At 38.3% G+C, this 27,886-nt stretch overlaps 1 protein-coding gene across 1 annotated transcript; it reads right to left on the bottom strand.

Moving 5' to 3' along the window:
• Positions 1-460: 460 nt before the first annotated feature.
• mpzl1l (myelin protein zero-like 1 like) lies at positions 461-27,886 on the bottom strand. Its single transcript, XM_086309471.1, has 7 exons — positions 27,720-27,886; positions 20,651-20,832; positions 15,498-15,708; positions 12,479-12,608; positions 8,180-8,285; positions 5,577-5,709; positions 461-3,854 (listed from the first exon to the last, which is right to left on the bottom strand). The coding sequence occupies exons 1-6, from the start codon at positions 27,790-27,792 to the stop codon at positions 5,614-5,616; spliced, it is 798 nt and encodes a 265-aa protein (XP_086165597.1). The 5' UTR covers positions 27,793-27,886; the 3' UTR covers positions 461-3,854; positions 5,577-5,613.

Raw genomic sequence — 27,886 nt, 5'->3', positions numbered from 1 at the left:
CATATTTTATACATTCTGCTAAAGAAATGGGATCAAATCAGGCTGATAAGCTACGTGTCGACAACACAGGTTCATCCTTTGGGTTCGGCGCCTTCTTTTATGTTTGACTGACTCGGATTAGTTTTAAGTGGCTTAAAAACAAAAAACATTCCTGTGAAAATGGTCAGGTGCAAGGACTGGACTGAAAATGAGTGAAAAAGAAGCCAATGTCCAAAGAAATTCACAAAGGTATGTGAACTATTGCTCAAGACCACTTTAAAAATATTAAAGTCTGGCTTCATGGAAGCAAAACATGAAGAAATGAGACAAGACTTTTGCACAATATTTACACACAGTAGTTTAAAACTAACCAACATACATAATATTCATGGGGAAAAAAGTAATGGAAGAGAAATCTGACAGTTTTGTGAGTATAATATAATAATAATAATAATAATAATAATAAACAGAAACACATGGATAGTTGGCCAGGAATAAGTTTTATATAAAATTTGAACAGTGGATACAGAGGCGATATTATGTGTATAAAAAAATACATACAATAAAAGGAAAATAAATGAATCTTATTTCTATTTTGAGCAGATGTTCAAGTTAGCTGATGAAATGTAAAAGGCACTAAATGTACAACATTCCAGTTTTAAAGACGGTAAACAAACAGAGGCCAAAGTCATTCAGAGACGAATGAAAATAACAATAATAATAATAATCATCATCACAGGGCATTTTGTTGTCTTTGTTATGCCAGACATAGTGCAGATTTTACAACATAACATACCAAACGATTCTCAAATAACACACAACTATTTACCATCGATAAACACCGAGCACGCACTTTAAGACCCGCGTCCAATCAGAACACCAAACGCCGCCACCGCGCGAGCTCCGTCACATCGGAAATCTTTCATAATTTATAGTTTACATCACGATTTCTACAACGGCACTAAACACTGCAACGAGTCACAATTAGGAGCAAAGCGACCAGCAGCTGACGGTTTGTACACGGATGTTTCGTTTTGGTTTGGAATGCATGCTGCAAACAAGAGTGTTTTTAAAAAACAACCCAAAAACGAAAAAAGGAAACAGAGAGGAAAAGATGGAAGACATCGCGGTGCTTGCTGGCTGTGATGTCACAACCACAGTTGGGTCAAAGCGGCCAAAGCCTGGTTTTCTTCAGCCTGAAGTTGGTTATGACCCATTAAGTTTTACTGCTGTGTCAGAGGATTTCACAAATTTGGGATAAATATACAAAACATGTGAGTAATTTCCCTTTTATGTGTCAGCGCAGACACGGAAACATCTGAAGAGGTCTAACAAACACTTCCTTCCTTGTGGAAACCCTCTTTCACCACAGTTGTCAAATCTGTCCTGAAAACACAGGCTTGGTTGTCGGCCTGAGTTAGGCTGTTTTTACCCGGGGGTTTCCCCGGTAACTAACCAGACTACTTCACTAGTTTTCAAAAGTCAAAGAAAACATTCACAATTAGGCACAAATCTAACAGATGAAGTTAAATCCAGTCCACACAATTGTATGTACATTTTCAACAGCCTTTTAAAATTATTTATCACATTCCAAAGGGCAGACAAGCCGACAACCAGTCAGTAACCCCTGGTAATCACTGGTCAATAGGGAAAAATAGGTAATCTCCAACTGGCTGTTCATTGGCTGTGGGTGGTGGCAGAAAGCCACATGGCGCTGCACCAAAAACCTCACAGGTTGCTGTGGTCAACGGTAGCCTGCACAGAAAACACCAAACTCTCTACACATGCTCGACAAGTACGCGCCAAGTGGTGCAGAAGCTGACGAGCGCAACGGAAACTGAAAACGGAGAAAGCTCACCTTCAAAGTAAAAGTTGTGCCTTACTTTTCAAAAGTAAAGCACAACTTTTACTTTGAAGACAAACACTAGTTGCACTAATACTTAGTGAGCGTTACAGGCAAGTTGGTGTCTTCCATGCAATCTAATAGCACCCAAAGCAATTAGCTGTGGTGCAGCACCTGGCAACCACTCTCCAACCAGTTGGGGAATATAAATTTTTACAAGTCAGGTTCTATGTGACTGAGTGTGATTAATCATCGTCAGTACCGGCAGCCTTCCTTGCAGGTCCACGTTTCTGCAGAGCCTCTTATTTTCTACATCAAAGCGCCGCCTTTACCCTGATTAAACGACAGTTACACTGACAGGAAACATTTCTTCTCCATTTCCAATAAATGAACTTTATTTACTGGCCCCAGCAGGTCAATAAAGTTGGGTTTCTCTTACACGTTTTAGTCTCAGGCGTTTGATGAGCTTTACAGCCTTGCTGATAAATTTCTGTCTTTGCAAAAAGACAGAGGAGATACAGACCCTTCATCAGTATAAAATGAAAAGTATCGTACTTGAGTAACTCCTCTGGATCTCAACATCTAAAGGAGGCTTGAAGGATTTAGGCTTTAAGAGCAAATGTGAAGCCTACCCAAACTATTCTGCAGGATACCTCTGCACCAAACAAACATGGACTTAAAGGCTTTTTTAATCAAGCCACATTTATTAGTGTTTTCTGCTCAGACTGTTGGCTGAAGAAACTTAAGCCGGAGCCCTTTAAACCGGCTGGTGTTGCGACACTTCTTGCGGGCGCTCTATGCACATGTCAGAGTGTCTGGTGACAAATAATTAAGACTTAAGTAAGAAAAACAAAGCATGCCACCAACTTTCTCGAGCAAACCGCTTCCATTCTCAGGAAAGACATCCACAGCCATACCACACTGGAATGAGTTACAGTATAACAGCACTATATCTTACACGAGGAGCAAGAAATATATACAAACACTGGTCAGCATGGAGTTTTACTGCATTTGGAATCACAAGACGAAGCTGAAGGAATCAAGATGGCAACACAAATATTCGCGTTAACAAAAACCAAAGAAATTACAACATAAATTTGGCTTTTTGGAAGAAAACAAAAGTTTTGGAATGTATTTAAAGCATCTGAAATCGGAAAGTGTTGGCATTAGATATTTGGCCCATTAGTTTGACAAAGAGCTTTATATTATGCATAAATAAGAAAAAGAGGACGGATAGTCTCATAATAATGTGTGTTATGTTAGTAAATTGCATGCAAATGTGTGTATTGTTGCACAAAATAACATCGCCCAGTTTTCATAGGAAGGAGATCTTTCACCTCAATTGAACCTAACATGCATATTTCAACATAAAGAAATAAACTGCCCATGGCTCTTTAATAAAAACAAAGAAATCGCATAAATCTACCTGGGTTGCATTGTCCATGTGTTTATATGTACACAAACTGGGACAATGAAAAATAAAAAAAAAAGTGACAGCAACTGAAACTTAAACGTACGGAATTTTCCACTGAGGTGAAAATCTAAATGCGGCGTCTTTACCGGTACCACAACGACATGCCGGGAGTTTACAGAGAAGTGAAGCATTCACAGTAACACCAACGTCAGACGGCTGCTTCTGCTCTTAAAAATTAAATAAACCAGCCGAGCAGTACCAAAGTTATTCTTTAGATGTCATTATATCTGCATGCAAAGTTACCGAAGGCGGTGTAAAAAACAAAACAAAACAAACAAACAAAAAAATTCTACATCTACATCACTCGCCTCTACAGAACAACATCACTATGGAAGAGCCAGACGATGGAGAGGGAGCCGTGGCTTCGGCAGACTGTTGCACCAGCTGTTAGCGAAGTCGATGATATGAAGGCAGACAGACAGACGTTACAGTACAGGTCGAGTCCGCTTTAAGGGTCACCGCTCACTCACACTACAGGACGTCTAAACTTCCACCAGGAGAAAAAAATGTTGCCGTTTCAGTCAGAAGTTATTCTTTCATCTTTCAATTTCATTGTACCTGTGACAATGACAATAAAGAATATTCATTCATTCATTCATTCTGCTGTTAAAGATTGAATCCTTTTACTCAAAGTAGTGTTTTTCCTTTTTAATTTGACTGGGTTTGAGTTCAGACAACACATATTACCCCTAATTACTTTCTAATCTGAGATGACACATTGCACAAACTTTGGTCATTTTATCTCATGCAGTGCGGCATAACTGACAAAAACTGACGCTGTGCATTACCAGCACTATGCTGGGAGACATATTTACTCTTTATCATAGAAACAATATCGGTAAATGTACTTTCTTTTTTGTTCCCCTGGGATGATCATTGTGTTAACTATCAGGACTGAGCAGCTTGAAGTTTCACATTTTGTAAAATTTGTGCTTTAATTCTACAAATTACGTTCTTTTTAATATTCCAGTGATCACTGAATGCAGGGGTTCTTTCCTCGTTTAGATGGGAGTTTAAAAAAGTATGAAATTTGTCCAAAAGCGCTGCACAAGCTGTTCTCTGTGAACAGAAGTTACAAATTTTATCTGAAGGAGTGAGTCATAGTGTGTCATACACACAACTTCAGTTGACTCCACGTGTTTACTTTTTTTTCTACCCTGGAAATTACAAGCACCTCCTTCTCAGTGCCATCATCGTCTCAGGTGTAGAAAGATTTTATGACTCTATAATCATGTAATGTGACACAGTGGCCCATCAGAACAGGAAAAACTTGCCCAGTCTGAACTCTGACTTGTTGATGAACCAATCGGGTTTTCAGGATGACAGAGACGCGCAGAGATCAGAAGCCCGTAAACAAAGGAGAATAAAACGGTGGAGCGTCTGCCCGGCTCATTAATGGGACTTTTAACACTGTGAGCACACACTTGGACCACACTACATCTCTTTACATTGATCTAAATGCGGCACAGTTTGGATCAGACAAGAGCACAGGTGCAACTTTGTGACGACTACAGTCTGCCGTTTCTAACAAAAAAATGTAACTTGAGGTTTTGACGTTGGTAGATTTTCTTTGATCTTTACTGATGTTGCTGTTTGTACAGTTTCAGACCAGTCTCACCGGCCAATAAAAAGCACCAAAGTTTCGGCAGAAGTGATCAATGAATGAGAAGGCGATGTAAGACAAACAGTGAGAGTATCGTTCAAATATCTGCTTTATAACGTCTCTTCTCTCTGGAAGAAACAGTTTAACGCACCAATGTTTTTTGTTTCGCCTCGTTTTATTAAACGGGGCTCACTCGGTTCAGGTGTGAGCATCTTAAGTAGGACTGTTGAGTTGGTGCAACAGCCTGCTAAACCTTTAATGGGGGGACGGGGACGGGGGGGGGGGGGGGGGGGGGGGGGGGCACAAAGCTACAAGAACAAAAACAAAACAAACAAATAATACTTGGAATGATGACCGAAGGCTTTCTCGTTTTTATGTGTGCCCCTGGTTTTTTTTGGAGAACAGTTTTGGTGGAACGGAGTGGTGGAACATCGACTTTGAGTGTTTTCATAGCTTTTTTTTCTCTTTTGTTTTTACAACAAAGCACATGGAGACATTACTTTATCGTATAATATCATCATGCTTTCAGAGGACAAAATTTTAAAGAGAGAGAAATAGAGAGAGAGAGAGAGAGAGAGAGAGAGAAACTGCACCACTTGTGTCCCTGTTGAGATATCCCCACCCTTCCCAAGAGCAGCTGATAGAGAGGTCTCATATTTTACTGGATTTTTGTTTACTTTTTTTTTTTTCCTTTATTTGGTCCCCGGTTCCTCTTCAGTTTTTACGAATGTCAGCATAGACCACGGGCTCCATCTTATGGAAGGAGTTTTTGCTGCCTGAGTGATCCAACTGGGCGTATATCACCGGGCCCTGGAGGACAAATGAGATGCAGAGCAGGAAAGAAACACAGTCAGCCAATGACACAAGTAGATACAGAAAGAAGCAAATAATAAACGGCAACCTTTATATCACTTTACGCACATGGGTGATTAAAGAAGCCCAAAGTCAGAAACCTAGGTGGTTTTTCTTTGTTTGTTTGTTTGTTTTTTTAAATGGAGCTTCTGACTGGGAGACAACAGCTTCTTATAGTTTGACTTAATTAGTGCTTAGCTGTGGAGATGTAAGGGCAACACATACACACAGATAAAAAGGCTTAGATAATTAGTCCATATTTGGATAATTACTTAGCAATTACAGGGCCTCTGAAAAGTGGCTTACATTAGTTTTTTTCCACATTTCCTTCCCACTCCTATTAACAGCTTTGGCACTGGTTATACAGTAATAATGATAATAGTAACATTACACTGCCAAAATATGGAGTGTCACTCGATATACAAGTATTTAACATGTGTCTCACAAAGACAGGAAGAGGAACTCTTTAGCACCTCATGTTTTGATACCTGTATTCGGTTGATAGGCTTTAGCTGTGATACAATAGTTTCCAAACTTCTGGGATAGATGCTGAATATTTTATCTCATCTTACTGCATTTAAGATGATTTTAAGGGGCAAGCTACAGCTGGCCGTGGTAATCGTTCAGACTTGCCGTGATTGAGATTTAGAGCCTTGGGTGCTTCCTAAAGAGAAGCGTGACCAATACACCACAAAAGTGCAGGACTTCCACGGGATCATCACTGCACGCAGACTATACAGTACAGTGTAGTGAGAGTGTGACAGCCGTGACTACAGCCGCAGAGACAGCTGTGTCATCCCGTGGGTGCAGTCATAATTACAGGGACAGCGTCTTTCAGTGAGAAAGCTGGTGAACCAGCTCCTCTGTTTCTCTTTCTAAATATAAATGGTGCAGACCGGTGCCCGCGCAGCCGCAAGTTGGGAACGTGTGCTGCACAATACACGATACTGTATCATAAAAACGGCTCTGCACGGGTCACAGGAAATGCAAACGTTATTGTGAGGGTTAAAAATAGTACTGCAAAGTAGAGCAAAAGTTATCAAAACATCAATTTAAAGGGAAAAACCCCCAAAACAAAGCCAAAAACACCCCACGCTTTAAGAGACTCGAAAACTGAACAGCAGTCCCGTGTCTGTGTGGGATAGTCTAGTCTTCTTTTTAAAATAAAAATAAAAAATAATAATAACAAACATAACTATTACTGAGAAAATAAGGGGTTTTTTTGGACAGTAAACCTAAAATTGTTGAGTGTTGGTTGGCTGATCAGGATAAAACCGATGACATGCTGGCCTTAAGACGAATGTAAAAGTTGTGCTTGACACTGATTTTTCTAATATTACTTATTATCATGGATAAGTGATTTTGATGAAAGGAGATTTCACATTTAAATATAGCAGAAACTAAAAAAAATTTCCGCCTTCATGTATTATTTAGAGGAAACACTTCACTAAAAACAATAAATAGTCAAAATCTGCCCTAAGATTAAAAATAAATAAATAAATTCTCACTGTGACCACTGGGTGGGGGACTCTATAGTCTGTAAATAACTGTCCTTCACCTTTTTTCCATTTTATCTACATTTTTCAGTTTTTGTTAAATTATTCTGACGCCTTTCACTCGCACTTTAGAAATCAAATCCAATTTGTTGTTTTGTTTCATTTCAAGCAAAATTCACTCGCAGGTTTGAAGATTGGTTCTGCTCTCTGTCGTATTAAGACAGCCCACTGAAGATTTCTCAGGGTGAGTTGACTGTTTGATTTGCTAAAACAGATCAATTATTCAGCTGATAAATCAGAGAAATATCAATAAAGGGAGAACACACATGAGAAAATTTCAGTCTATTAGCTAAACACAAGAAATGCAACACCTGATAAATAACTGTTCATGTCTAAAAAAGTAAACTAACAATAGCATTTGGGGCAATCGTGGCTCAAGAGTTGGGAGTTCGCCTTGTAATCGGAAGGTTGCCGGTTCGAGCCCCGGCTCAGACAGTCTCGGTCGTTGTGTCCTTGGGCAAGACACTTCACCCGTTGCCTACTGGTGATGGCCAGAAGGGCCGATGGTGCGATATGGCAGCCTCGCTTCTGTCAGTCTGCCCCAGGGCAGCTGTGGCTATAACTGTAGCTTGCCTCCACCAGCAGTGTGTGAATGTGAGAGTGAATGAATAGTGGTATTGTAAAGCGCTTTGAGGGTCCCTTTTTTAGGTTGTTTTTTTGGCCAAACAATAAAAAACATGAATGGAAACAACTGAAAATAAGATTACATACCAAATAAAATTCATATAAAATCAGAACTAAATATTACGGACGGATAAAAAGTTTTTTTCAGTTGTATTTGGATACGTTGTCCACATAAATGTGACCACCTTCCAGTAAAACAGAGGCAGCCACTGGTTTTTTGCTCCTTCCCTTCGTCCCCCAACTCATACCTGTAGCGGACCCGAGGGACTGGTAGATCTGGAGCCCTCCACTCTGGACTCCACCTTCTTTCGAGGCTGCGGAGCCTGAGAGTTCACGCTTTCCAAGGACGTACAGCTAGTTTAGGTGTAACGGAGTCGAGCAATCATTGGTGCACAGTCAAAGTGAGACGAACACAAATAATGGACAAGACAAAAACAAAATCATGAGACATGAGAACATGAAATGCTGCAGCTGAGCGCCGACTGGAGGTGCACCGATGGGATTTAGACCATATCAGATTGGTGGGTGTGCAATTTTGGAAGCACATTTGCAATCAAATAAAATCCAAATTAAGATATTTTGATGAATATTTTTATGACTGATTCTTTAGCACAAAGGTTACAGTTTATAATTTTGTACTTAATTCATAGTGTAATATAATTTAGCTTCTTTAATTTTATAGATAAACCTTATCTCCATCTCCACCCATAACAGTTTAGCTGTTTTAGTTTTATCTGTGTGATAGTTGCATTTTTTCCCTTTTTGGTTTTGAATTTTTTTTACAACAACAACAAGGTAATAATTGTGGCTCAGTCACACTAGTATGAAAAAAAACAGGACTGAAAATTTGACTACAAAAATATTCATAGTTGCTTAGTGATTGCATTGAACCAGCTGCAAGCAGTTGGAACAATTACAGTCGCAAGCCAACTGCACAGCTCATCTGTAGGAGAACTGGTCTCCAAACAATTGTGATCAGACTCAAACGGACTGCAGTTGCTTTCAGGCAGATTAGCAAAGGTTTGCAAATTACTGTCATCTAATTTATAAATGCAGACCGCTTGCCAACCCATCGCAATCAAGCAAAGTAAGTTTGCACTGATGAGTCCAACTAGTGTCTTTGCAAATCTCTTTCCAGGAGGTCAACGAGACTGCAAGTTCACTGCACAGAGCTGCAATAATTTGGGTCACTGCACGTCTCCGACCAGTTTTCCCCAGTGTGACCATGTGGGAGATCTTATATTACATTATCATTTGTAATATGTGGTTTATAATCTGAATGTGAAGCCTGGTGATTTCTCTGATACTGAATTTATTCCACTTGAGGGCTTACGGATTAGGTTCTTGGCTCAATAAAATTAATTTTTTATTTAACTAATTAAAACTGTTTTCTAGAAATCTGAAGGTCTGTGCTTTGGCTCTAGAAAACTGTACAAATATGTACTATTTTCCAACATTCAACACTAAAACTACCAGTATTGCTGAATGTAATGTAATGAGCAGGGCAACAAATATAGCCACTGATTCAACTGTTTTAATATGTAGAGCAGAAGTACAACAATGGAAATTAACCCAATAAGGTTTATTAACATTCTCCATTGTTTATCTTACTGTACCGCATCTGAATTACTTGATTTAGAGTATATACTCATCTAAATTATGGATAAATATTAGTAATTAATAATACTTTTACAAAAAGTTAGTGCAAACATATAACATAACCAGTCATTAGATGCTCTTCTATTGTAATGATATCTTAATTAATGACAGTTAATCACATAAAAGCAAAGACTGATTGATCAGTTAATACATCAACAAAAGATTATAAATCTAAATGTTTATACTAAGTTTTATTATTTCTTCCTCAGTATGAAGAGAAAACCAAATATTTTTGATTTTAATCAGTAGCTCAAGCAAACCTCTCAACAAATATTCAATTTAAATTTTATTTTATAACATATAGAACAGACAAAACAATAAAATGCCAATCCGTTTGTGCTTGAATCAATGCTTATTTGATCCAATTTAATTTCTCAGTCTAAGGGTTGTAAATCTTAAGTCAAGCAGCCAATCAGTGCAACTCTAGTAAAGGCAACAGGGGAGAGAGGCAGTTTACCTGAAAATAACAACATGAATGCTAAATGAACAATGAGAGGCCAAAATTTCAGCCCATTAAGATGACTGAACACTGCCCAAAAATAAATAAATAAAAATCTGTAAATACTGTTGTCAAATAAACATGTTTCATGAGGGGGGAAAAGCTGACGATGGGTTAGTCTCACTGAAGCAGATGAGAAAGACACCGTTTAGTTTTGTATGTTAGTGGCAAACGATGGATAAAAGTTCTACACAGTTAAATAACCTGGTTACATGTTTAAATGGTTTCCATCGGCCTGGAGACTAGGCTGCCTCTAGCTTGTCCTATTTATAAAATAGTCAAAAAAGTGAATTAAAGAATTAACGTTTTATCTTCTCAGCTAATATATGTTACGTACATCGGCAATTAATTAAAAGTATTCTTTATTCCATGTAAATGAGGGTCAGGATGATCGGATAGGTTAGTGTAGGTATCATAGCAGGTTAATGGCTCTACATTAATCCTGTCTAACATTAAACATTAAGCTGTTCTAAAGACAGTAAATCTGCCTAAAAGAGACATTGACCAGGTTACTTAATTACATATAAATGCATTAAACGACAATGTCTAGATTAAATGGCAACAAGCTCAACATGCTTGTAGAAGGTGTTGCTGTGAAGTTAGTGGTGTTAATACAATTTAATGGAGGGGAAAAAAAATGACTGGCACCAGTGAAAACAGCCACCCCACAGATCCCTGTTAGCTCAGCTCACAGGCTCAACCCACTCAGCAGCCAAGCAGAAGGTGCCAGATTTTTCTTTCTTACTCAGTCAGAAGCAAGTGCTGGTGCCTGAAGTAGAACTGTTTCCACACAAAGCATTAGCACTGGCATGGCTCCACAAATTTCAAGGTTGAGCACAAAACTATCAACAAGAAATTTGCAGCTGCATTGACAAGAGAGACCTCTCAGCGAGTGCAGCTTCTGCTTTGCAACCTTTAGTGTTCAAACCTTTTAAAAATGTGGGCCAATTCTCAAAAGACAGGGCCTCTCATTGACACCTTCCTGGTGGACAAGAGGGACATCTCTCAGATTTGTGGCTCTTTTGTTTATACCTCAGATGAAGAAAGAGTTTCTATGGCATGCGAGGTAGACGTGGTCAAAAATACCTCAGGCATGCAAAGTCTGGAGTGGACACTTTTTTAAAAACAAACGTGTTAATAATTAGTACCCACCAAACACCAGATACTGTAAAGTGTTAGAGCTATACAGAGGGTCTAACGGGAAAAAAAACCAACCTCTCAAGTGAAATATTACTGAAAACAAAACAATGATTCAGGAAACCAGTATCATCTGTTTAACTTACCTTTCATTTTAACAGCATCAAGTATTATTTTTACATCAGTATAATGAATACATAATGTGAGCATTAAACATCAAACAAATCAGGTAAAGTTACTATCAACAGACACAAATAACCAAAGAAAACAACCCAATTATAATTCAGTTATAATTCAGTCAGTCAGTAGGGGTATTTTTCTGTATTCACAGGAGATTAACGTTAACATATTCTCGTTGCTAGCTATCAATTAAAATACCACTTGCTGTTTATCATTATTGTTACAGGATGTGCGGATGAAGCACTTACTTTATGGATTTAAAACATCTCATACAGCTGTAGATATAAAGGATTTTACAGGTGAAACCACTGTCTGCGGCACACAAGACAAAATATTCTCAAATCTTTTAGAAATGTTAAACTTTAATACTGTCTAAACTGTATTTATGAACACCTGCAGACCCTGCATGGATCTGGGTTCATAACGGTAAATAAATAACTAAATAACACACAAAATTCACTATTAACTACTTTCTGTAGAAAACTGATAAAAGTAATTGCAGTAACTGAGTCACATTGAGAACGAAATTAATTTTACTGGAAAAAAAAAATCTTAGTAGAATTGGCGAGTCAGAAAAATGTACATCATTATCACGTGTGCATCGCTCACACAAGATCAATATTTCATACTTAAATATAATGATAGTGTCACACTTATAGTGAAACTACTAGTACAGATATAAAGGTGTAAATCATATAATTGTAGTATTCAGTATTTACCAACTTCAAAAACTTTATTGCTCTTTATGATGTATCTTTATATTTTTATATCTATAATATAAATATGGAGCTTAAAGCTGCTAAGAACAAAAATAAATAAACTAACAAGAGTTTGACTGCGACTATGTCTGGATATATATGAGTGCATCACCAAATAGTTGTTTTATCACGTGTACATATGTGTTACATTTATTAAATGTGCGTTCAGCTTATAATTGCATAACGTTGGCGTTGAGAGTGAAGCTACTTTTAGGTTCTGAATATAGTTTTTAAACTTTTGAAAATTTTGCAGCTTCACTGTAGTTGAGGTCATCGGTAATCTGGAACAGCGTAAAGTTGAACGGCTCACTTACCCTTCGTAATCATGGCGGTTGTGAAGTACCCTCATGACAATGCAGGCCGCCACAGCAATCAGCACAAGCACCAATAAAGCACCACAAACTCCTGCAACTATAAGCGTGGTGTTGTTCTGCGAATAAGACTCTGGGGAAAAACAAACAAACAAAAAAAAAAAAAAAAAAAAACACACACAATGAAGAACATTCAGGATCAGTCCACCCATCCATGATATTCCAGACATTCCCAGCCACACCTAACATTTCATCCTGGGGGATTCTGAGGCTTTCTCAGGGCATCTCACTAGCGGGTACTGGGTCTACCCCAGGGTCTCCTCCCAGTTGGGCATGCTTGGGAGGCACCCAGGAGCCATCCTAACCAAATACCCGAAACATCTCAACTGGCTTCTTTCGACGCGCAGGGCCAACAGCTCTGCGGGACCGTGCAAAAGTCTTGAGTCAACTAACAGACTATTTTGTAATGTTTTAAAGTGGTCCAGAGTTTCCAAAAATGTTGGACTAATTACTCACAGATTATGACAAAACTGCCCAACATTGTGAAATGTACGGATATTACACACGCAAACACAACAAAAGAGTTTCATCTTACTTAGTTTGATAATGGATTTCAGAATGTCCTCCAAACTAAAACAAATTAGACTTCATGTGAAAGACCCACATCACCCAGTCACTGTAAATAAAGCTACGCTACTATAAATAAAACACTTTTAAACCCCATTCCTGGAAATTAACATCACAGATGGGAGTGGTGCTTAAACCTGAGTATCCAGTAGTATTAAAAGCTGGAACCACACTAAGGCAGCTCTTTGTTAGAGCCAAAGCGTGTGAAGATAAACAGAATTGTGCGAATAATAATTTCAAAGTAAAAAGTAGATTTCAGAATACAAAAATAAGATTGTGAGCACAAGGCTGACTCGGTTCCTTCATCATGTATAAATACAGTTATGCTACCATAAATAAAGCACAAAACTTGAACCCCCAGGCCTGGAAACCAAGAACACAGCTGGGTGTATCACTGAAAGCTGAGCAACAAAAGCTGGAACAATACCAAGGCAGCTCATTGTGAGAGCCAAAAGAAACTGCGGCTAAAACATAGTCGAGTACAACACACATGCTCTATTTAGACTCTTTATTGCTTCCTAGATACAGATGTTTGGTACAAAGAAAAACCTCAACCTGCGAAAAGGTGCAGCCACATGTAAAGCAGACAAGCCATCACATGCACATGTGGTCTTCAGCTGAGTGAACACAAACAGTGGTTGTGCAGTGATTTGCCATATGTGCTTGAATAGCTTGCATTTATTAGTCTTTTCTCATTAACTGATGATATTTGATGTGTTTATTTTGTACCTTTAATGAATTTCACCTTTAACTGATCAAATGGAGTCATTTATTACCTCAGCTATGTATGTAAATGTACCGTTGTGATCATTTTAATCATAAAAATGTACGTCTGATCTACTTCTCCTACAACTTTTTATAGTTTCCTTTATTTTCCTTTTGTTTTTCTTTTACAGGATTTGGCCCATTGATGTGCCAAAGATAATGGAAAATTGTATATGCAACATTAAAGGCTTTTATTTTAGTGCAATTTTCCACCTCAGATTACTACAATGTGAACCCTGGCTGACAGACCTAGTCACAACAAGATTCAGAGATATGCTGAGGTACATGCAGTTTATTAGACAGAGCAGACAATCAGGCCGTGGACCTGTTGCTGCTTTCGGGGCTATATGGATAATGTTTGTTGCCCAGTTACCCAAATACTATCTCTCTGGCAGGGAACAGAGTGGTCACACCCACTCGGTGATGAAATCACAGTTCTTGTGGTCAAAATTCTGTGATTTGAGCAGTCCATAAAAGGCGCAATGCACTCTAGAGGCTAAAATACTCCTGGTGTGATTTAAAGTTGCGTGAAGGGCCTCAAAAACCTGGTGAATTATGGGGTAAAGCCAGAAAATGATTGCATTTTTCATTCCTGATTGGCAATTGCAACTTTACAAATCAGTTTGATCAGGAATATGAGAGAGAATAACACAAATATCTGTCGAGGGACATAGTGAACGGGTTTAGTCCATCACTCACACAGCATATAAAAACAGTATGTGTGTGCCCCTTTTTGCAATGCACAAAAATGCCAATGCAAGTGGAAACCTGCTCTCACGAAAGACCAAAGGTAACGTCCTTTTCCTGTAACAGGATGGCATCAATAAATCTCTAACGAGCTTGTCGCCAAACATTGTTTCTCCGTTGTTGTTTTTTTTAATTAATCATAACTTTACCCACATCTAATATGAACACACAACACTGTAACATAATGCTCAATTGTAACGTGTAATAAGGGATTTTTTTATGGCATGCGAGGGAATAAATGTGAGCCCATAAGAAAAAAGAAAAGCATTTTTGCAGCTAAATAAGTCACTGTGTGCTGTTTAGTGCCAGCAGGCAGAGTAGCACTTTTATTCTTGACAGTCTTTCATTTATCTTTTGAATTTGGGCGATATGGATCTAATGTTTACAGATGCCTAACAGGAGATTCAAAGAAAGTTTGCAGTTAATCCGGTTTGAACTGCAAGTAGTACAAAAGCATGTCGCAACAGCATTCCTAGATAAACCATTAAGTAGTCCAGGATTTAACTTGTTACAGGTGGTGCAATCGACACACTGTGGTTAAGATGGCCACGATCCAGTCCATCATGTTTGATTGGCTAGTGAAAAAGAAAAGTCCCCTCTTTGCCTGGAAACACAAGCGATAGTGCGCAGAGGCTCACACTGTGCTACACTGTGTTTTCTCGCCATCCAATCAGCATGTGTGTGAGCAGAGCCCTGCTGAGTGGGTGAAAACAACTGACGAGTGTCTGTTCAAGGCCGCAGAGTAGCAGGAGGCATTTAGAAAGACATCTTTCCCAGCCACACTAACTCAACCTGTCACTGATTTTTCTTTTTATTAATTTTCTACATTTCCAACATTTAACTCTGGTGCATTAATTTCAATGTAAATCTGACAAAAACTCACCTTTCAGCACGACCCTGAGCTCGGTTCGAGCCTGCGTCCCCATCACATCTGGGGGGTTCTTCACGTCACAGAAAAACGTGCCGTTGTCGCTGAAATAAGTTGGGCTCAGCTGTATCGAGACGTCCCTCTTGTTGATGTCCCCGATAAACTGCACGCGGTCTTTGAACTCCTCTGACCCTGGGAATCCTCTCCCACTTGTAAAGTAGAAAATCTACAAAAAGGAAGGAAATGCTGGTGAAAATGTACTCATGTATAAATGGGGACATCTCCGACCCCTGAAGGTTCTCATCTAGATCAGCCGTGTTCTCTAGCAACCACCGAGCAACGGGCTAAAATGACCTGATTTTATTGATCAAACAATCCCACATTTTTCTCCCCTCAATGCGATTAAATGTACTTGTTTTCGAATAGCAAAAACAGACCAAGCAATACTGTAACATGGACTTTTACTATTAAATAAAATGTATAAAAGTACAGTAATGCTAGATTAAGTAAAAGAACAGACATGTAGACAAAATGCAATAAAGTGTACAATAATTAAAAACCAAAAAACAAATCTCCAGGTACTAAAAACAATAATAATACATTCTTTTGACAATTACTTGAACAAAAATCTCTAATATTTACTGCTTTCTTACCATCGTTTTATATTTGTACTCTATTTGTATTTATTAAAATTATAATTTTTATTCTTTTTTTGTCCTTTTATTTTTTGTATTGGGTTTTACTCATCGTCCAGCACTTTGGTCAACATCTAAGGTGTTCATATGTGCTAAATAAAATGACTTTTTTTGGACACTGCAGACACTGCAGCAATATTGTTCTTATATTTGACATAGATAAATTAATAGATAATTTCCATAATTTAGTAAACAAAGAGGTCAAACAAACTGGTTTCCTGGCTGTGACTATTATTCCTGTATACTGGAACAACAGCTGCCATAAGACACCTACACACTGAACAGTCTTCACTGCAGCCACACTGTGCTACGTGGAACTGACAGGACATCAAGCATCATGTATGTGAATTGTATGATGATACTGAACTTACTGAACCTATTGCTGCTGCTACTACGATTATAACATAGACGGGAGTTTTTCCTCTGTCATTTGTTTCTCTGGTCTTTGGCCTTGGCTCAGTCACGATGACATGACACATCATACAAAAACAAGGCTTTTTTTGCCACAACTCAACTAGATTTTCTTCTTTACTGCAATCCCAAATTTTGTTTTGCAGTTTTCCTTTTCTTTATTATGGCTGAGGTTTTTTCTTTACCTTCAAAAATTAACACAACAATAAATAAATAAAGAATTCTCTCAAGTTGATGTCAGATAATTTGATTCTTTTGTAGAAAAACAGACAGAACTTGAAGTGGCTTTCATATTGTTGTCAAACTATAAAGGATTAAATATGCTAACAATTATTCAGTTTTATTAGTAATAATTAAAGCAGTAAACCAGTTTTAATTCTTGTAGTTCTATAAACATAAATGCAACAAAAAATAGCATTAATGTAATTAAAATCCAACATTAAACTACTAAATAACTTGTAATGTAATTATTTGTACCAATCAGTAATGGTGAAAGCTGTGTTACTGTAGCTGTAGCTTCAATTTGTCTTGCAGCTCATTTCAGATTTTTTAAGGGTTAGTAATGCAACATTAGACAGTACTGATTGACAACTTCTTCTCTGGATGGAAGTCGATGATTAAAGGCTCTCCTTTGTAGTCAAAATGAAAGCAAGAAAATGATCATGTTATCCCAGCAATTTTGTTTTTATAAATCACCGAAAGCCAAAACTAATGTAGCCTAATTAAATTTAAAATCTTATTGGTTGACGCCCTGGACCGTTTCCTGCATGTCCCCTTTGTTTTCCTAGCTGCTCACTAATGTCAAGTTTGGGTCTCAAGCCAACTTTGAACCTCTTTCACTGCACAATGTCTTAAACAAAAGGAGGGAACACCTCAAACCTGTCTAGGCAGCTCAAAGACGGCCCTGCAGATGTTTACAGGGAAAGTAGGTCACTCTTGATTAGTTTTTTTTTGTACTGAAATGCGTAGAATTTGAAACGCATGCACCAACTACAAATTTTTGGTATCCTGCCATCTCTAATGACAACAGTTGCTTAGTATGTTGGACAATTTTGACATTTGGATTAGAGCTGGGTGATAGAACGATAACGATATGTATCGCGATATAACTTTTACTCGATAGAGAAATTAAGCTATCGCGATAGACCTCGCCGCTCTTGTCCTCTTGAAGAAAGAAAAAAAAAAAAAAAAAAAGGTCAGCCGATCCAAATTCAGTAGCGCAGAGCCGAACCAATCACAGCCGCAGCGTCACGTCACGTGACTTGTTACGTACAGCACAAGTGCCAAGCCGCACGTGTGTTTGTTTGGGAAGCAGCCAGCGGGTAATGGAGGAAATGAGTGTGCCGACTAGAAAAATCAACCGAGCGTGACCGAAGAGAAAACAGATGATGGTTCCAATGCCGGAGAGATTGTCGAACGGAAGAGCCATAGAGGTTCCGTAGTTTGAAGGTATTTCGGCTATTTCAAGAAACAGAGTAGCGTGCACTGTAAATTGTGCCGAAAGCAAGTCTGGAAATACAATAAACTGGTGCATGCGTCACACTGTGCGCCACGTTATTTCTACAATACTGTTAGTGTTAATTCTACTCTCTGCAGTGTTTAAATGCTTACATATACACACAGTTACTGTCCCTCCACACATACGACTCGGTTCTGCTTCTATGCCCCAGCTTTGTTTACTTTTTCCCACCGAGGCTTCTAGACTTCTGATTGGCCAACATTTCTGCACGGTTAGAAATAGAATAGAATAGAATAGAATTCAACTTTATTGTCATTGCACATGCACAGGTACAGGGCAACGAAATGCAGTTTGCATCCATCCAGAAGTGCTTTAGTGATATAGATATATTACAATATATATTAGCAATAATATAGATATGTGAGTATATTACAGAAATGGGTCTATTATGGTATGTTATAATGTACACGGTATGAAGTATGTTGTGAATATTCTATAACTATAAGTATGTACAGGCTGTAGTGAGTACAAGCTATGTACAGGATATGAACAGGATATAAATATGAAAAACTATACAGAATATGAAATAAATAACTTTACAGAATCTGGGATATACAGCTATACAGAAATGGGAACTATGCAAGTTGTAAACAGTTGTAGGATTAAAAATTATCGAATGTACAGAATGATTATTTACACAGAGCTATACAGTAGTGCAGTTAAGATAAGTGAGGGTGTAGATAGTTTCTACAGAGGCTATATAAAGTGCTAGTGGTTGTGAGTGGTGGTTCAGTCCATGTTATTATTGTGTTTGAGGGTACAATCTTGTCCATTGTGGGTGTGTGTATGTTCAGTCCATGAGTTTAACGTGGGTCAGGAGGCAGAGTTCAGGAGTCTGACAGCTGTGGGGAAGAAGCTGTTCCGGTACCTGGTGGTCTTAGTCCGGAGGCTCCTGTGGCGCCTCCCATCTAGCTCCACCTGCTGCTTTGGCATGTTCATAGCAGCGTTTTCCTTCATTTCTGCCTTTATGTGTGGACGGGATTATTTTTTAAAACGAAAACGGAAAATCTCCGTTTTCAAAAATACCCGTGTACGTGTGGACGTAGCCTCAGTCTCTGACTGGAAGCGCTAATTCGTCATTCGGCTTTTGTCAGACTAAAGTAACTGTTAAAACTGTTTGAAAAGCTAAACTATACAACAAGGAGAGATTGAGAATTTCCTTTTAGTTCTCAGTTTATTTGATATTGACAAAAGTTAGTCAGTTTTGTCTGTTCTTCTGTAAAACAAACTAAGATTTATTTTTAGAATTAATATTTTGTTTCTAAGTGGAATTGACAATTTAGTCTGTTTCGTTTGTTCTATTTTGAAACTTAAACGCTTTAGCGGCTGCCTTTTGTGTAGTTTGCAATATTTGCCTTTATTTATCTGAAAAAGTCTCATGTTCCTTAAGTACATCTACCCTGTTGAATTTATTATGGGAAATAAATATTTAAAAACAAGCTGCTGATTATTTCACATTTTACTTGTGAGCAACGGCACATTTAAATCTTACAAATATAGTTATTTGGCTCATATCGTGATAGATATCGTTATCGCCTGAAATGAAAAAAACATATCGTGATATGAAAAAATCTCATATCGCCCAGCTCTAATTTGGATTAATCACAGAATATCTGAGGTACTAGAAAGACCTTTTTTTTTTCAACATTACTGCTGCACAGCCTTTTTCCTTCACTGAGCAGCTTTCCCTTATCTTAGCTTTTTGGTGTTTTTTTTGGACAAGCATCATTTCTGTAGGAAGAGAAGTATTTATTCTGCAAATGATGGGTCTGAAACGTCAGAGAGATTGATGTTTTAAGATACACAGCTCGATGTTACAACATGCTCCAAGTGTAGACTGCGTGTATGTGTTCTGCCATGACTGCTCTGCAAATTAAAGGCCCTTCAGCTATGTCATTATATATGCATGAGTCAGATCACAGCAGACAGACAGGCAGCCTGACTGGACTGTAAACAAAACTCCTTTGTAGATAGGACATGATCCACACAAACATCCCTCTTTCTTTTCTTTTTTTTTAGCTGCTTAAGAGTTTTAGAGGAATATACACTAATAAGTTCAAGCTACTCACCACAAGTCAATTCTCAGCAGTAACAAATAACACTGTAGGAAAAATATGTAGCTGAAAACTAAAGTCTACAAAGAGATTTAAGTCGACAAAGTGCTATAAGAACTAAAGAGAAAAATGAAAGCATACCACGGGATCCAATTACGATGCTCAAGCAAGATAGCAGCAGAACATAAACAGATGAAAGCAAACGGAAAAATTCGATAAAAACAAATATGTAGATATGTAAAGACAGTACATGGAGAGAGTATAACTGTACCTGATATATTTTTAGAAAAAAAAAAAAAAAAAAAAAAAGGCTGGCGCTTAAACTGAAAGCCTACTGAAACCAAATCATAACAATGTGCTCTCACCCATCCCTCAGGGAACAGCCGAATCCGTTCTTCTTGTGTCACGACAGATAAAACAATCGCAGGAAAACATCCTTAAAAACTGTGGGAAATCTTCCCAGAGCTGACACAACCAGCGGGGACTTACCACGTATGGAGATTTGTAGTACTGACTGTCGGGATGACTCGACTGAAAGTTCCAGGTCACCGTGGTGGCCGAGCTGACCACTTCGCTGGACCTAAAGGTGCATCGAAGAATCCCCGTGGTACCGTTCTGTACTATCACCTCAGGATCAGCGTGTATCTCGATCGCAGACGTGGGTCTTGTGACTGTTTGTGAACACAAAACAACAAGTGTAAGCACACAAAGCAGCAAGGGTTCGGGGTTAAACCAACACCACGGCCAGCATGTATACAATCCAGAAAGGCTATTGGTTTATTTTGTAGTTAGTCTTCCAAGATCCCAAAATGGTTTTTAGTTAGTTTTAATTATTTTTTTTCATAAGTAATTTTTAGGTTTAGTTTTAGTTAACTATAATAGCCTTGTTAATCATCAGTTAATAATCGGAAGCTTGGTGCAGTCCCACAGTATTAATAAAAAGGGACAAAATCTGTCTTGCTCATTGTCAGGAACTTCTTTGTTGACGCTTTTCTTTTTCTTCTTTTCTCGTTTCTTCAGTTTCTCCAGATCTTTCTTAGCGAGTTCGATAATGTTAGCAGTCTCCTTCTCGGGGGCCAGAAGAGTGGAGGAAAAGGAGCTGGACCCTCCATAGAACGACTGACGGTTGGAGGCACGGGACAGATTCTTCCTCAAATTCTCACTGATAGCCTCGCCCTCCAGGAGTTTTGCCCGAAGGTCTTCAATCTCTTTAATGTAACTCTGAATCATGTTTCCAATTTCCTCTGTGCCTCCTTCACCTGCACGAGTTAGTGTGGTCAATGCACCTTAGAATTACATCATATTTTTTTAGTTTTTAGGTTAGGAACTCCGTAACTGTCGTTTGCAGAAAGCATCCTTTATTAAGGTAAACAAAACAAGAGGCATTTTTCATCATTCACCAGCAACATTATAGAGCAGCAGTACTGCTAAAACTATCCCAGGGTTTTTTTTAATCATTATTATTCTTATTCTCGTTACCATCTGCATCAGTAATTTTAATCCTCTGTTTGCTTTTCCTGTCATTTGGAGTCCAGCTAGGGAGTGCTCAGCTGAGTCAAGCATTTTAGTTTTCTCATCCTCTGCGGCCTGGTTTTACTCCAATGGTGTTTTTGCCTCAAGTAGTGAATTAAGTGTTGTTACCACTTCTAGCAGGGAATGTTTTCTTTCACAGTTTGTAAAATATTTTGCTTTGTTTGAAGTTGTTAAAATAGTTTCTTTGACATCATGACACATATATATGTAAAAACTTAGATTGGTATTAGCACAGATGGCACCATTGATCAAACAGGGCGGACAACTTCGTCAGCCAAACGTCTGTATCAGTCAATATTCTTAAATTCTTAAACCTGAATTAAACTGTGCTGAGCTGAAGGGTTTGGGTTTTTTTTAAATTAAGATTTCTTTTGCTTCCCCCAACACAAAGGGCACAACACATACACATAAGAAAAAGAAACATGTGTCCCTATTAAATTTTAATTTCACTGAATTAAAATATTCAAGTGTCCCTAATTAAAAAGATTTTGTCCAAACCCTGCAGTGGTAGTAACGATTACTGTGAGCATGCCCCAAAATCATAAATTACGGTCTAACCCATTCATGCCACTGATCTTTGAACCCTTCTAAACTTCCTCACGCTTGTCCTGTAGAGCTGGACGTTGTTTTAGTACTTCTTGCTTGCTCTTAGCTGGCCTCTGTGTGGGAAAACACATATGTATGAGTCAGAGCACTAAATAAACAACTGAAGTGAGGTCACAGGCAGCGAGACAAGCCTGACACAGATTTTAGTCCGTGTCAGGCTCAAACTATTTTAATGTAACCGGAAAAACAGACGGATGGTTTTACAGCTCTGCTCATTTATCCAGAATCCTCAATTCCCATATTTATGGCTGCATCAAAGGCAACTTGGTGTTTGATGTTGTGCATAATGTAAAGAGAGACGTACAACTGAGCAACACGGGCTTTCTCTGCTCGGAAACAACCTAAAAGGTATCACAATGGTGATTATCAGCAGTCTCTGCTAAACCAGGCTTCCTGCTTCAGGCGCTGTCACAAGAGTCACATGACTCTCGTGACAGAGCCTGCTTCATTTAGACATTATCAAAGGAACAAAGATAAAGATATAAGACAAAGACATATAAAGAATATTTTTTAAACTGTAAAACGCAGCACTGAAGCTGCAAATAAAGAGACTGAAGTTTCAGACTTTTAGCCAAAAACATCCTACAAAAAGACTGATTAATTTTCAGAGATTTTCTGGTGTAAACGTAGGTCCGCGAGACTTTGCCGAGTATTCTTTTGCAAGGTTTTTCCACAGTTGTAACATCTCCCTTTGTATATATGTACATCTCTAAGCTCTTGTACTGGAATACAATAAAAACCAACACAATCGTACACTTGTGTCTTCAACCTAGCTGCAGTGGCCGCAGCGTAACACAGCACATTAACCCCCCCTAAAAAAAAAAAAAAAAAAAAAAAAAGGTGCAATGCCAGCTCCAAAAGGTATAACCAACCAGCAGGTGAGTGGTTGGTATGCAGACTTGTCTGCAAACACTCGCCAAGAATACCCTCTGAGACATAGTGAAACTACATGGCAAAAAGTTCCATCTTTTGAAATGACTACGGCAATAAGGCACTACTTTGTTTTTGTTTTTCTGGTTTTTTAAGTCAGTGTTCACCATTTCCGGCTTTGGATTGCACTTTCTCAAGTCATACTAGCGCTCGGCTAGTAGCTGACAAATATTTGCACACAAGTTGATGACTTGCGTGTAACTCATCGACCTGTCGGTGACTGTGGCAATCTGCTAGTGACCAGGTGCAACCACAGGGAAATTTCTGTTGCAACACCTGCTTTGTGATTGATTTCAACCTCCAGCAACCAATTGCAGAACACACATTTTTCCCAAGCAAATGGTTGATTGCCAGATTATTGCCAACTGTTCTCTAGGCCGGTATGACTTCTTAGAGAGCGATGAACACAGAGCTAATGAAAGCACTTTTTATTTTGATCATAATTATTACAATGATTTAGTGAAAATGTCGCACCTGGTGCCAATTTTAAACCTAAACTGCTCAGACCAGATTAGATTATCTGTTAAATTCAAGTTAACATTGCAACCTGCATCAGATAATGTGATACTCAATCTGATTGTTCTTATAGCTGAGAAAATAGATACCCAAATGTGACCCTGACTAACTGCACAACCTTCAACACCAAATCAGAACCATTTTTTACACTATAAATTGTAGAAACAAGACTGCAGTGCAATACTGGACACATTGGAGACAAATAAATGCAACAAATGTTCTTTAAAAGGCTGTGTGATAAATGTCAAACACTGACTGCACAGCTTGATGATTAATAACCTTACCATAGCAGCTATGAGTAGGAAATGTTTGGCAGTACATTCACCTTTTTGCCACCTTGAAAGGTTTTGATAGAACTATGAATATACAAATCGAGCCACACAAGTATTAGCAAACAGAGATACGTGACTTCCACATCTTGTAATCAGAAGAGCTAGCAGGCCAAGGTATAAAAGCAACAGAGCAATAAGTAGCCTCGGCCTCTTGCAGACATTAGATCCAAGTCTCAGATTTAGACTCGGGGAAACACCGTGCTTCAAAAACAAAAGCAACTCTTAGAGCAGCATATAGTCAGCACACTGCTGAGGCAATCTCACAATAATTTATAAAACGAAAGGAAGTATTTGTCAGATGATATCTGTGATTCAAAGCAGAACACTGTTTTCCGTCTTCAAATTTCAGGAAACAGTTTTAAAAGTTGTTTTTAAGGTTGGCAAAACTGTTTGTGATTTCTGCTCTTAATCTCACTTCACAGAAACATCCTGTCCAAAATCAAATAAAGTGACTGTCAACTGCTGAGCCGGCTAATTTGCAATTTCATGCACATCCTTTCTAAAATGCCAGATCATGTTGAGCCTGTAAAAGCCGAGTGATCTAACGATGATTTAAATGTAATTTGAAGTGAAAAAAATAAACTAAACTACAGAAAAGAAAGAAAGAAAGAAAGAAAAACAGCTGGATTATGCAGAAGATAACCTGCTAGTGTTTGAGTTTAGAATTTATCTTTTTAAAAAAGGTTGCTCTCCATAATCTGCACTTCATACTTTCTGTGCTTTACCACAAGGTTCAATTTTTAGGTGGTGTAATTTTCTATTTGTGAACCTAGAACTTCTTCTTTCAGTTGTACACCAGCATTAAAGACATACTTTGACCTAGTCATCCTAAAAGCTGCCGTTTTAAACTGTTTCTGCCTTTTTAAATATTAGATGGCAGAGACATGTTCAACATTTTTCTTCACAAACCTTATTAAATCATTGTTTTATCGATTATTAACCGCTCTTTATACATTGCTTTTTCAATATAGTGTGGTCAAGCATCTTTTAAACAAACTAAATCTTAATCCTTCAGTTCTTAATAACTTCGGACCAATTTCTTAACTTTAATCACAAATTACAGAGATTCAGTTCTTTTGAAAAGCTTCACACATCTGCAGCTCACATTAACTGTGGTGTACCACAAGGTTCGATTTTAGGTCCTATGGTGTTTTCTGTTTTTATGCTTCCAGCTGGTCACTTTTATTAAGTTTCACTGCCACATTTACTTATTCTTATTACTTCTTCTTTCAATGCAACACCAACAACATTAGGATATATCCGTGAGACCTGGTGATCCTAAAACCCTAGGTGCTGTCTCAGTGATGTTAACTGTTAGATACAATCCTTCAGTTCTTCATCCTTCATCAAAAGTTTGAGAAACAGTGGTTTCAACCCACTTTAGCATTTGTGTGCCTAAATGGCAGTTTGGAGAAATTTCAATAGGGTTTTTGAGCTCTACACAGCACAGAAAAGAGGTTCCTCGAGGTAACCAAACACCTTCTTTTAAACAACATAAAAGGCCACTATATCTTTTTAGACATAAGAGCAGTTTTCAATACAACAGATTCTAGGATTTTAATAGATGGGTTGGGATCACGGACAAACCACTTGGTTTCATTTTTATCTCTTGGGGAAAAAAAAAAACCCCAAAAAATTATCTAATAAGAATATGCAACTCATGGTACACCATAAGGTTCAATTGTAGGTCTTATGTCATTTGTCATTTATTTAGTTTTACTACACCCACATCACCGATCTAAATTCCCATGAAACCTGCTGATCATAAAAACTTGTTTTAAACTGTCTCATCATGTGAAATGTTGGACGGTGCATTTTCTTAAATCAGTTAAACCCCAAACAACATCCCTCTCAGCTCCACACTGTTTGGTCTTGTTTTCTCCAAATAAGAACTATCTTGAGAGAAAAACTGATACTTTCACATTCAGACCTGGATGAAGTATTCAACATTATGCACTCCACACTGTATATAAATGCCACTTGTTTTGCACATATTCAACTCTGTATATTTTATATATTTTATTATTATTATTATTATTTTATTTTATTTTTTTACTATTTAATTTGTAAAAATGTGTATGTAAAAATGTGTATACACACACACACACACACACACACACACACACACGTAGGAAAATATTTAGTATACACATCCAGAAATGCATACACTATTATATATTGTACATATATTTATTAGTTTCAGGTTGGCCATTCTTGTATTTTGCTCGTTTGTGTTGTTGTGTTTGCACATCTCTGTTGCTTGTGGGGCTCGCACACAAGAATTTCACTCGCATGTGCTGTGCCAGTGTGCCTGCACATGTGATGTGACAATAAAAAGTGATTTGATTTGATTTGAGTATACACACTAAATTGTGGATTACAGTCAACACTTTCCTAACACATACTGTTAAAACTACTCAAATTGAATGCAAATATAATTTTTCCAATGTTCAGGATGTTAAAAATGTTTTAAAAAATTAACTACAGATAAATTAGATTAAAGTGTATGTTTTCCTTCTTAAGATGCACATTTTGAGCTGCTAAATGTATAGCACAAAACGGCTTAGCCAAAGTAATGAATGCAAGTTCGTGCTGTAGTTCACAGCTTTTTATATTACTATGCGACCAAACTGTGCGAGGGCACATATACCCTGTGCCTGAATAGATAGAGGGCCCCTGGTCATTTCAGTCCGTGCCTCTCACCAACTTGCAGGCAGCTGCAGTAACACGTAGTTACAACACGAAGCCACTATTGTGCTTCCTGCCAAAAGCAAAAAAAAAAAATAGTGACGCAAATCTGGCAATCCAAAGCGAAACTTCGCGCAAAAATCATGTCCCCGCCGTTGTGATGCTACGTGTACCATTAAGTACACAGTGTTTAGTACCCAACATACTTCGTTATCTGGGTCAAAATACGGTTAGCAAACGACGAAATGAGACGTTATCGCGGGGGCTGGATGCTGTGCTAGTCCACCTGCATGCAGATTAAAAACTGTCTTAGTGTGCTGTTCGATTATGTAAATAAAATAAGAATTGATTGGTAGCTCTATTGGTAGACGACATTTCACAGGTGACACGTAAATACCGTTGAGACACACGCCTAACAAAAGCTCTATTCAGAAATCAGCGTTTAAACGGCTTTACTTTAAATTCTGGTTACATGTACGACAGCGCACACTTTTAAATATCTCCTGCCTTACTAGAACATTTAAATCAAATCGGCATAGGTCTTAAAACACCCAGGGACTCTTATTTCAGCTAAACAGCTGGTTAGCATCGCTACTTTCCACGCCTGAACCCACCTTCACCTTCCGCAGGACGACGCGGCCAGGGGCGGCAGCCACCATCCTGTGCCAATCTCCATTCAGGTTTTAGTGAATTTAACAGACTGCATTTTCTGTAACACTGTCTCTCACATACGGTGGAGTCTCTAACCCATATCCCAGTTTAAAAAAAAAAAATCCAGGCAGTGTTAAAGATAGTTTCTCGCTTACGAGGCTGAAGAAAGGCGTGTTAACTCTTAAAGGATTGGGAATAGAGGTGTAAACGCTGCTAGCCTGCTAACCTGAGATCCCACCTAAAATAATGAACTCAAACGTTTACAAATGGAAATTTAACCCAAGCGGGGCTTCAACACTCACCCAAAACAACACAAAGCGTAAATCCAGTAAATAATATACGCTTGCGAATCGTATTTGGCCATTTGGACTCCATTATGTGGTTGTAAACAGGAGTAGTTGCTCCGCTTTTTTTTTTTTTTCCTCCACCCTCCACTGTCCTAGTGGTTTCTTCTTTTTCGCTGCGGGTA

This window comes from Aulonocara sp. 'chitande type north' Nkhata Bay, linkage group LG10 (assembly GCF_057382095.1).
Source record: "Aulonocara sp. 'chitande type north' Nkhata Bay isolate Kocher_YH1m ecotype deep benthic linkage group LG10, A_spYH_male_GT1.1, whole genome shotgun sequence".
Classification (NCBI taxonomy): Eukaryota; Metazoa; Chordata; class Actinopteri; order Cichliformes; family Cichlidae; genus Aulonocara; species Aulonocara sp. 'chitande type north' Nkhata Bay.
This window is presented reverse-complemented; position numbering and strand designations above follow the sequence as displayed.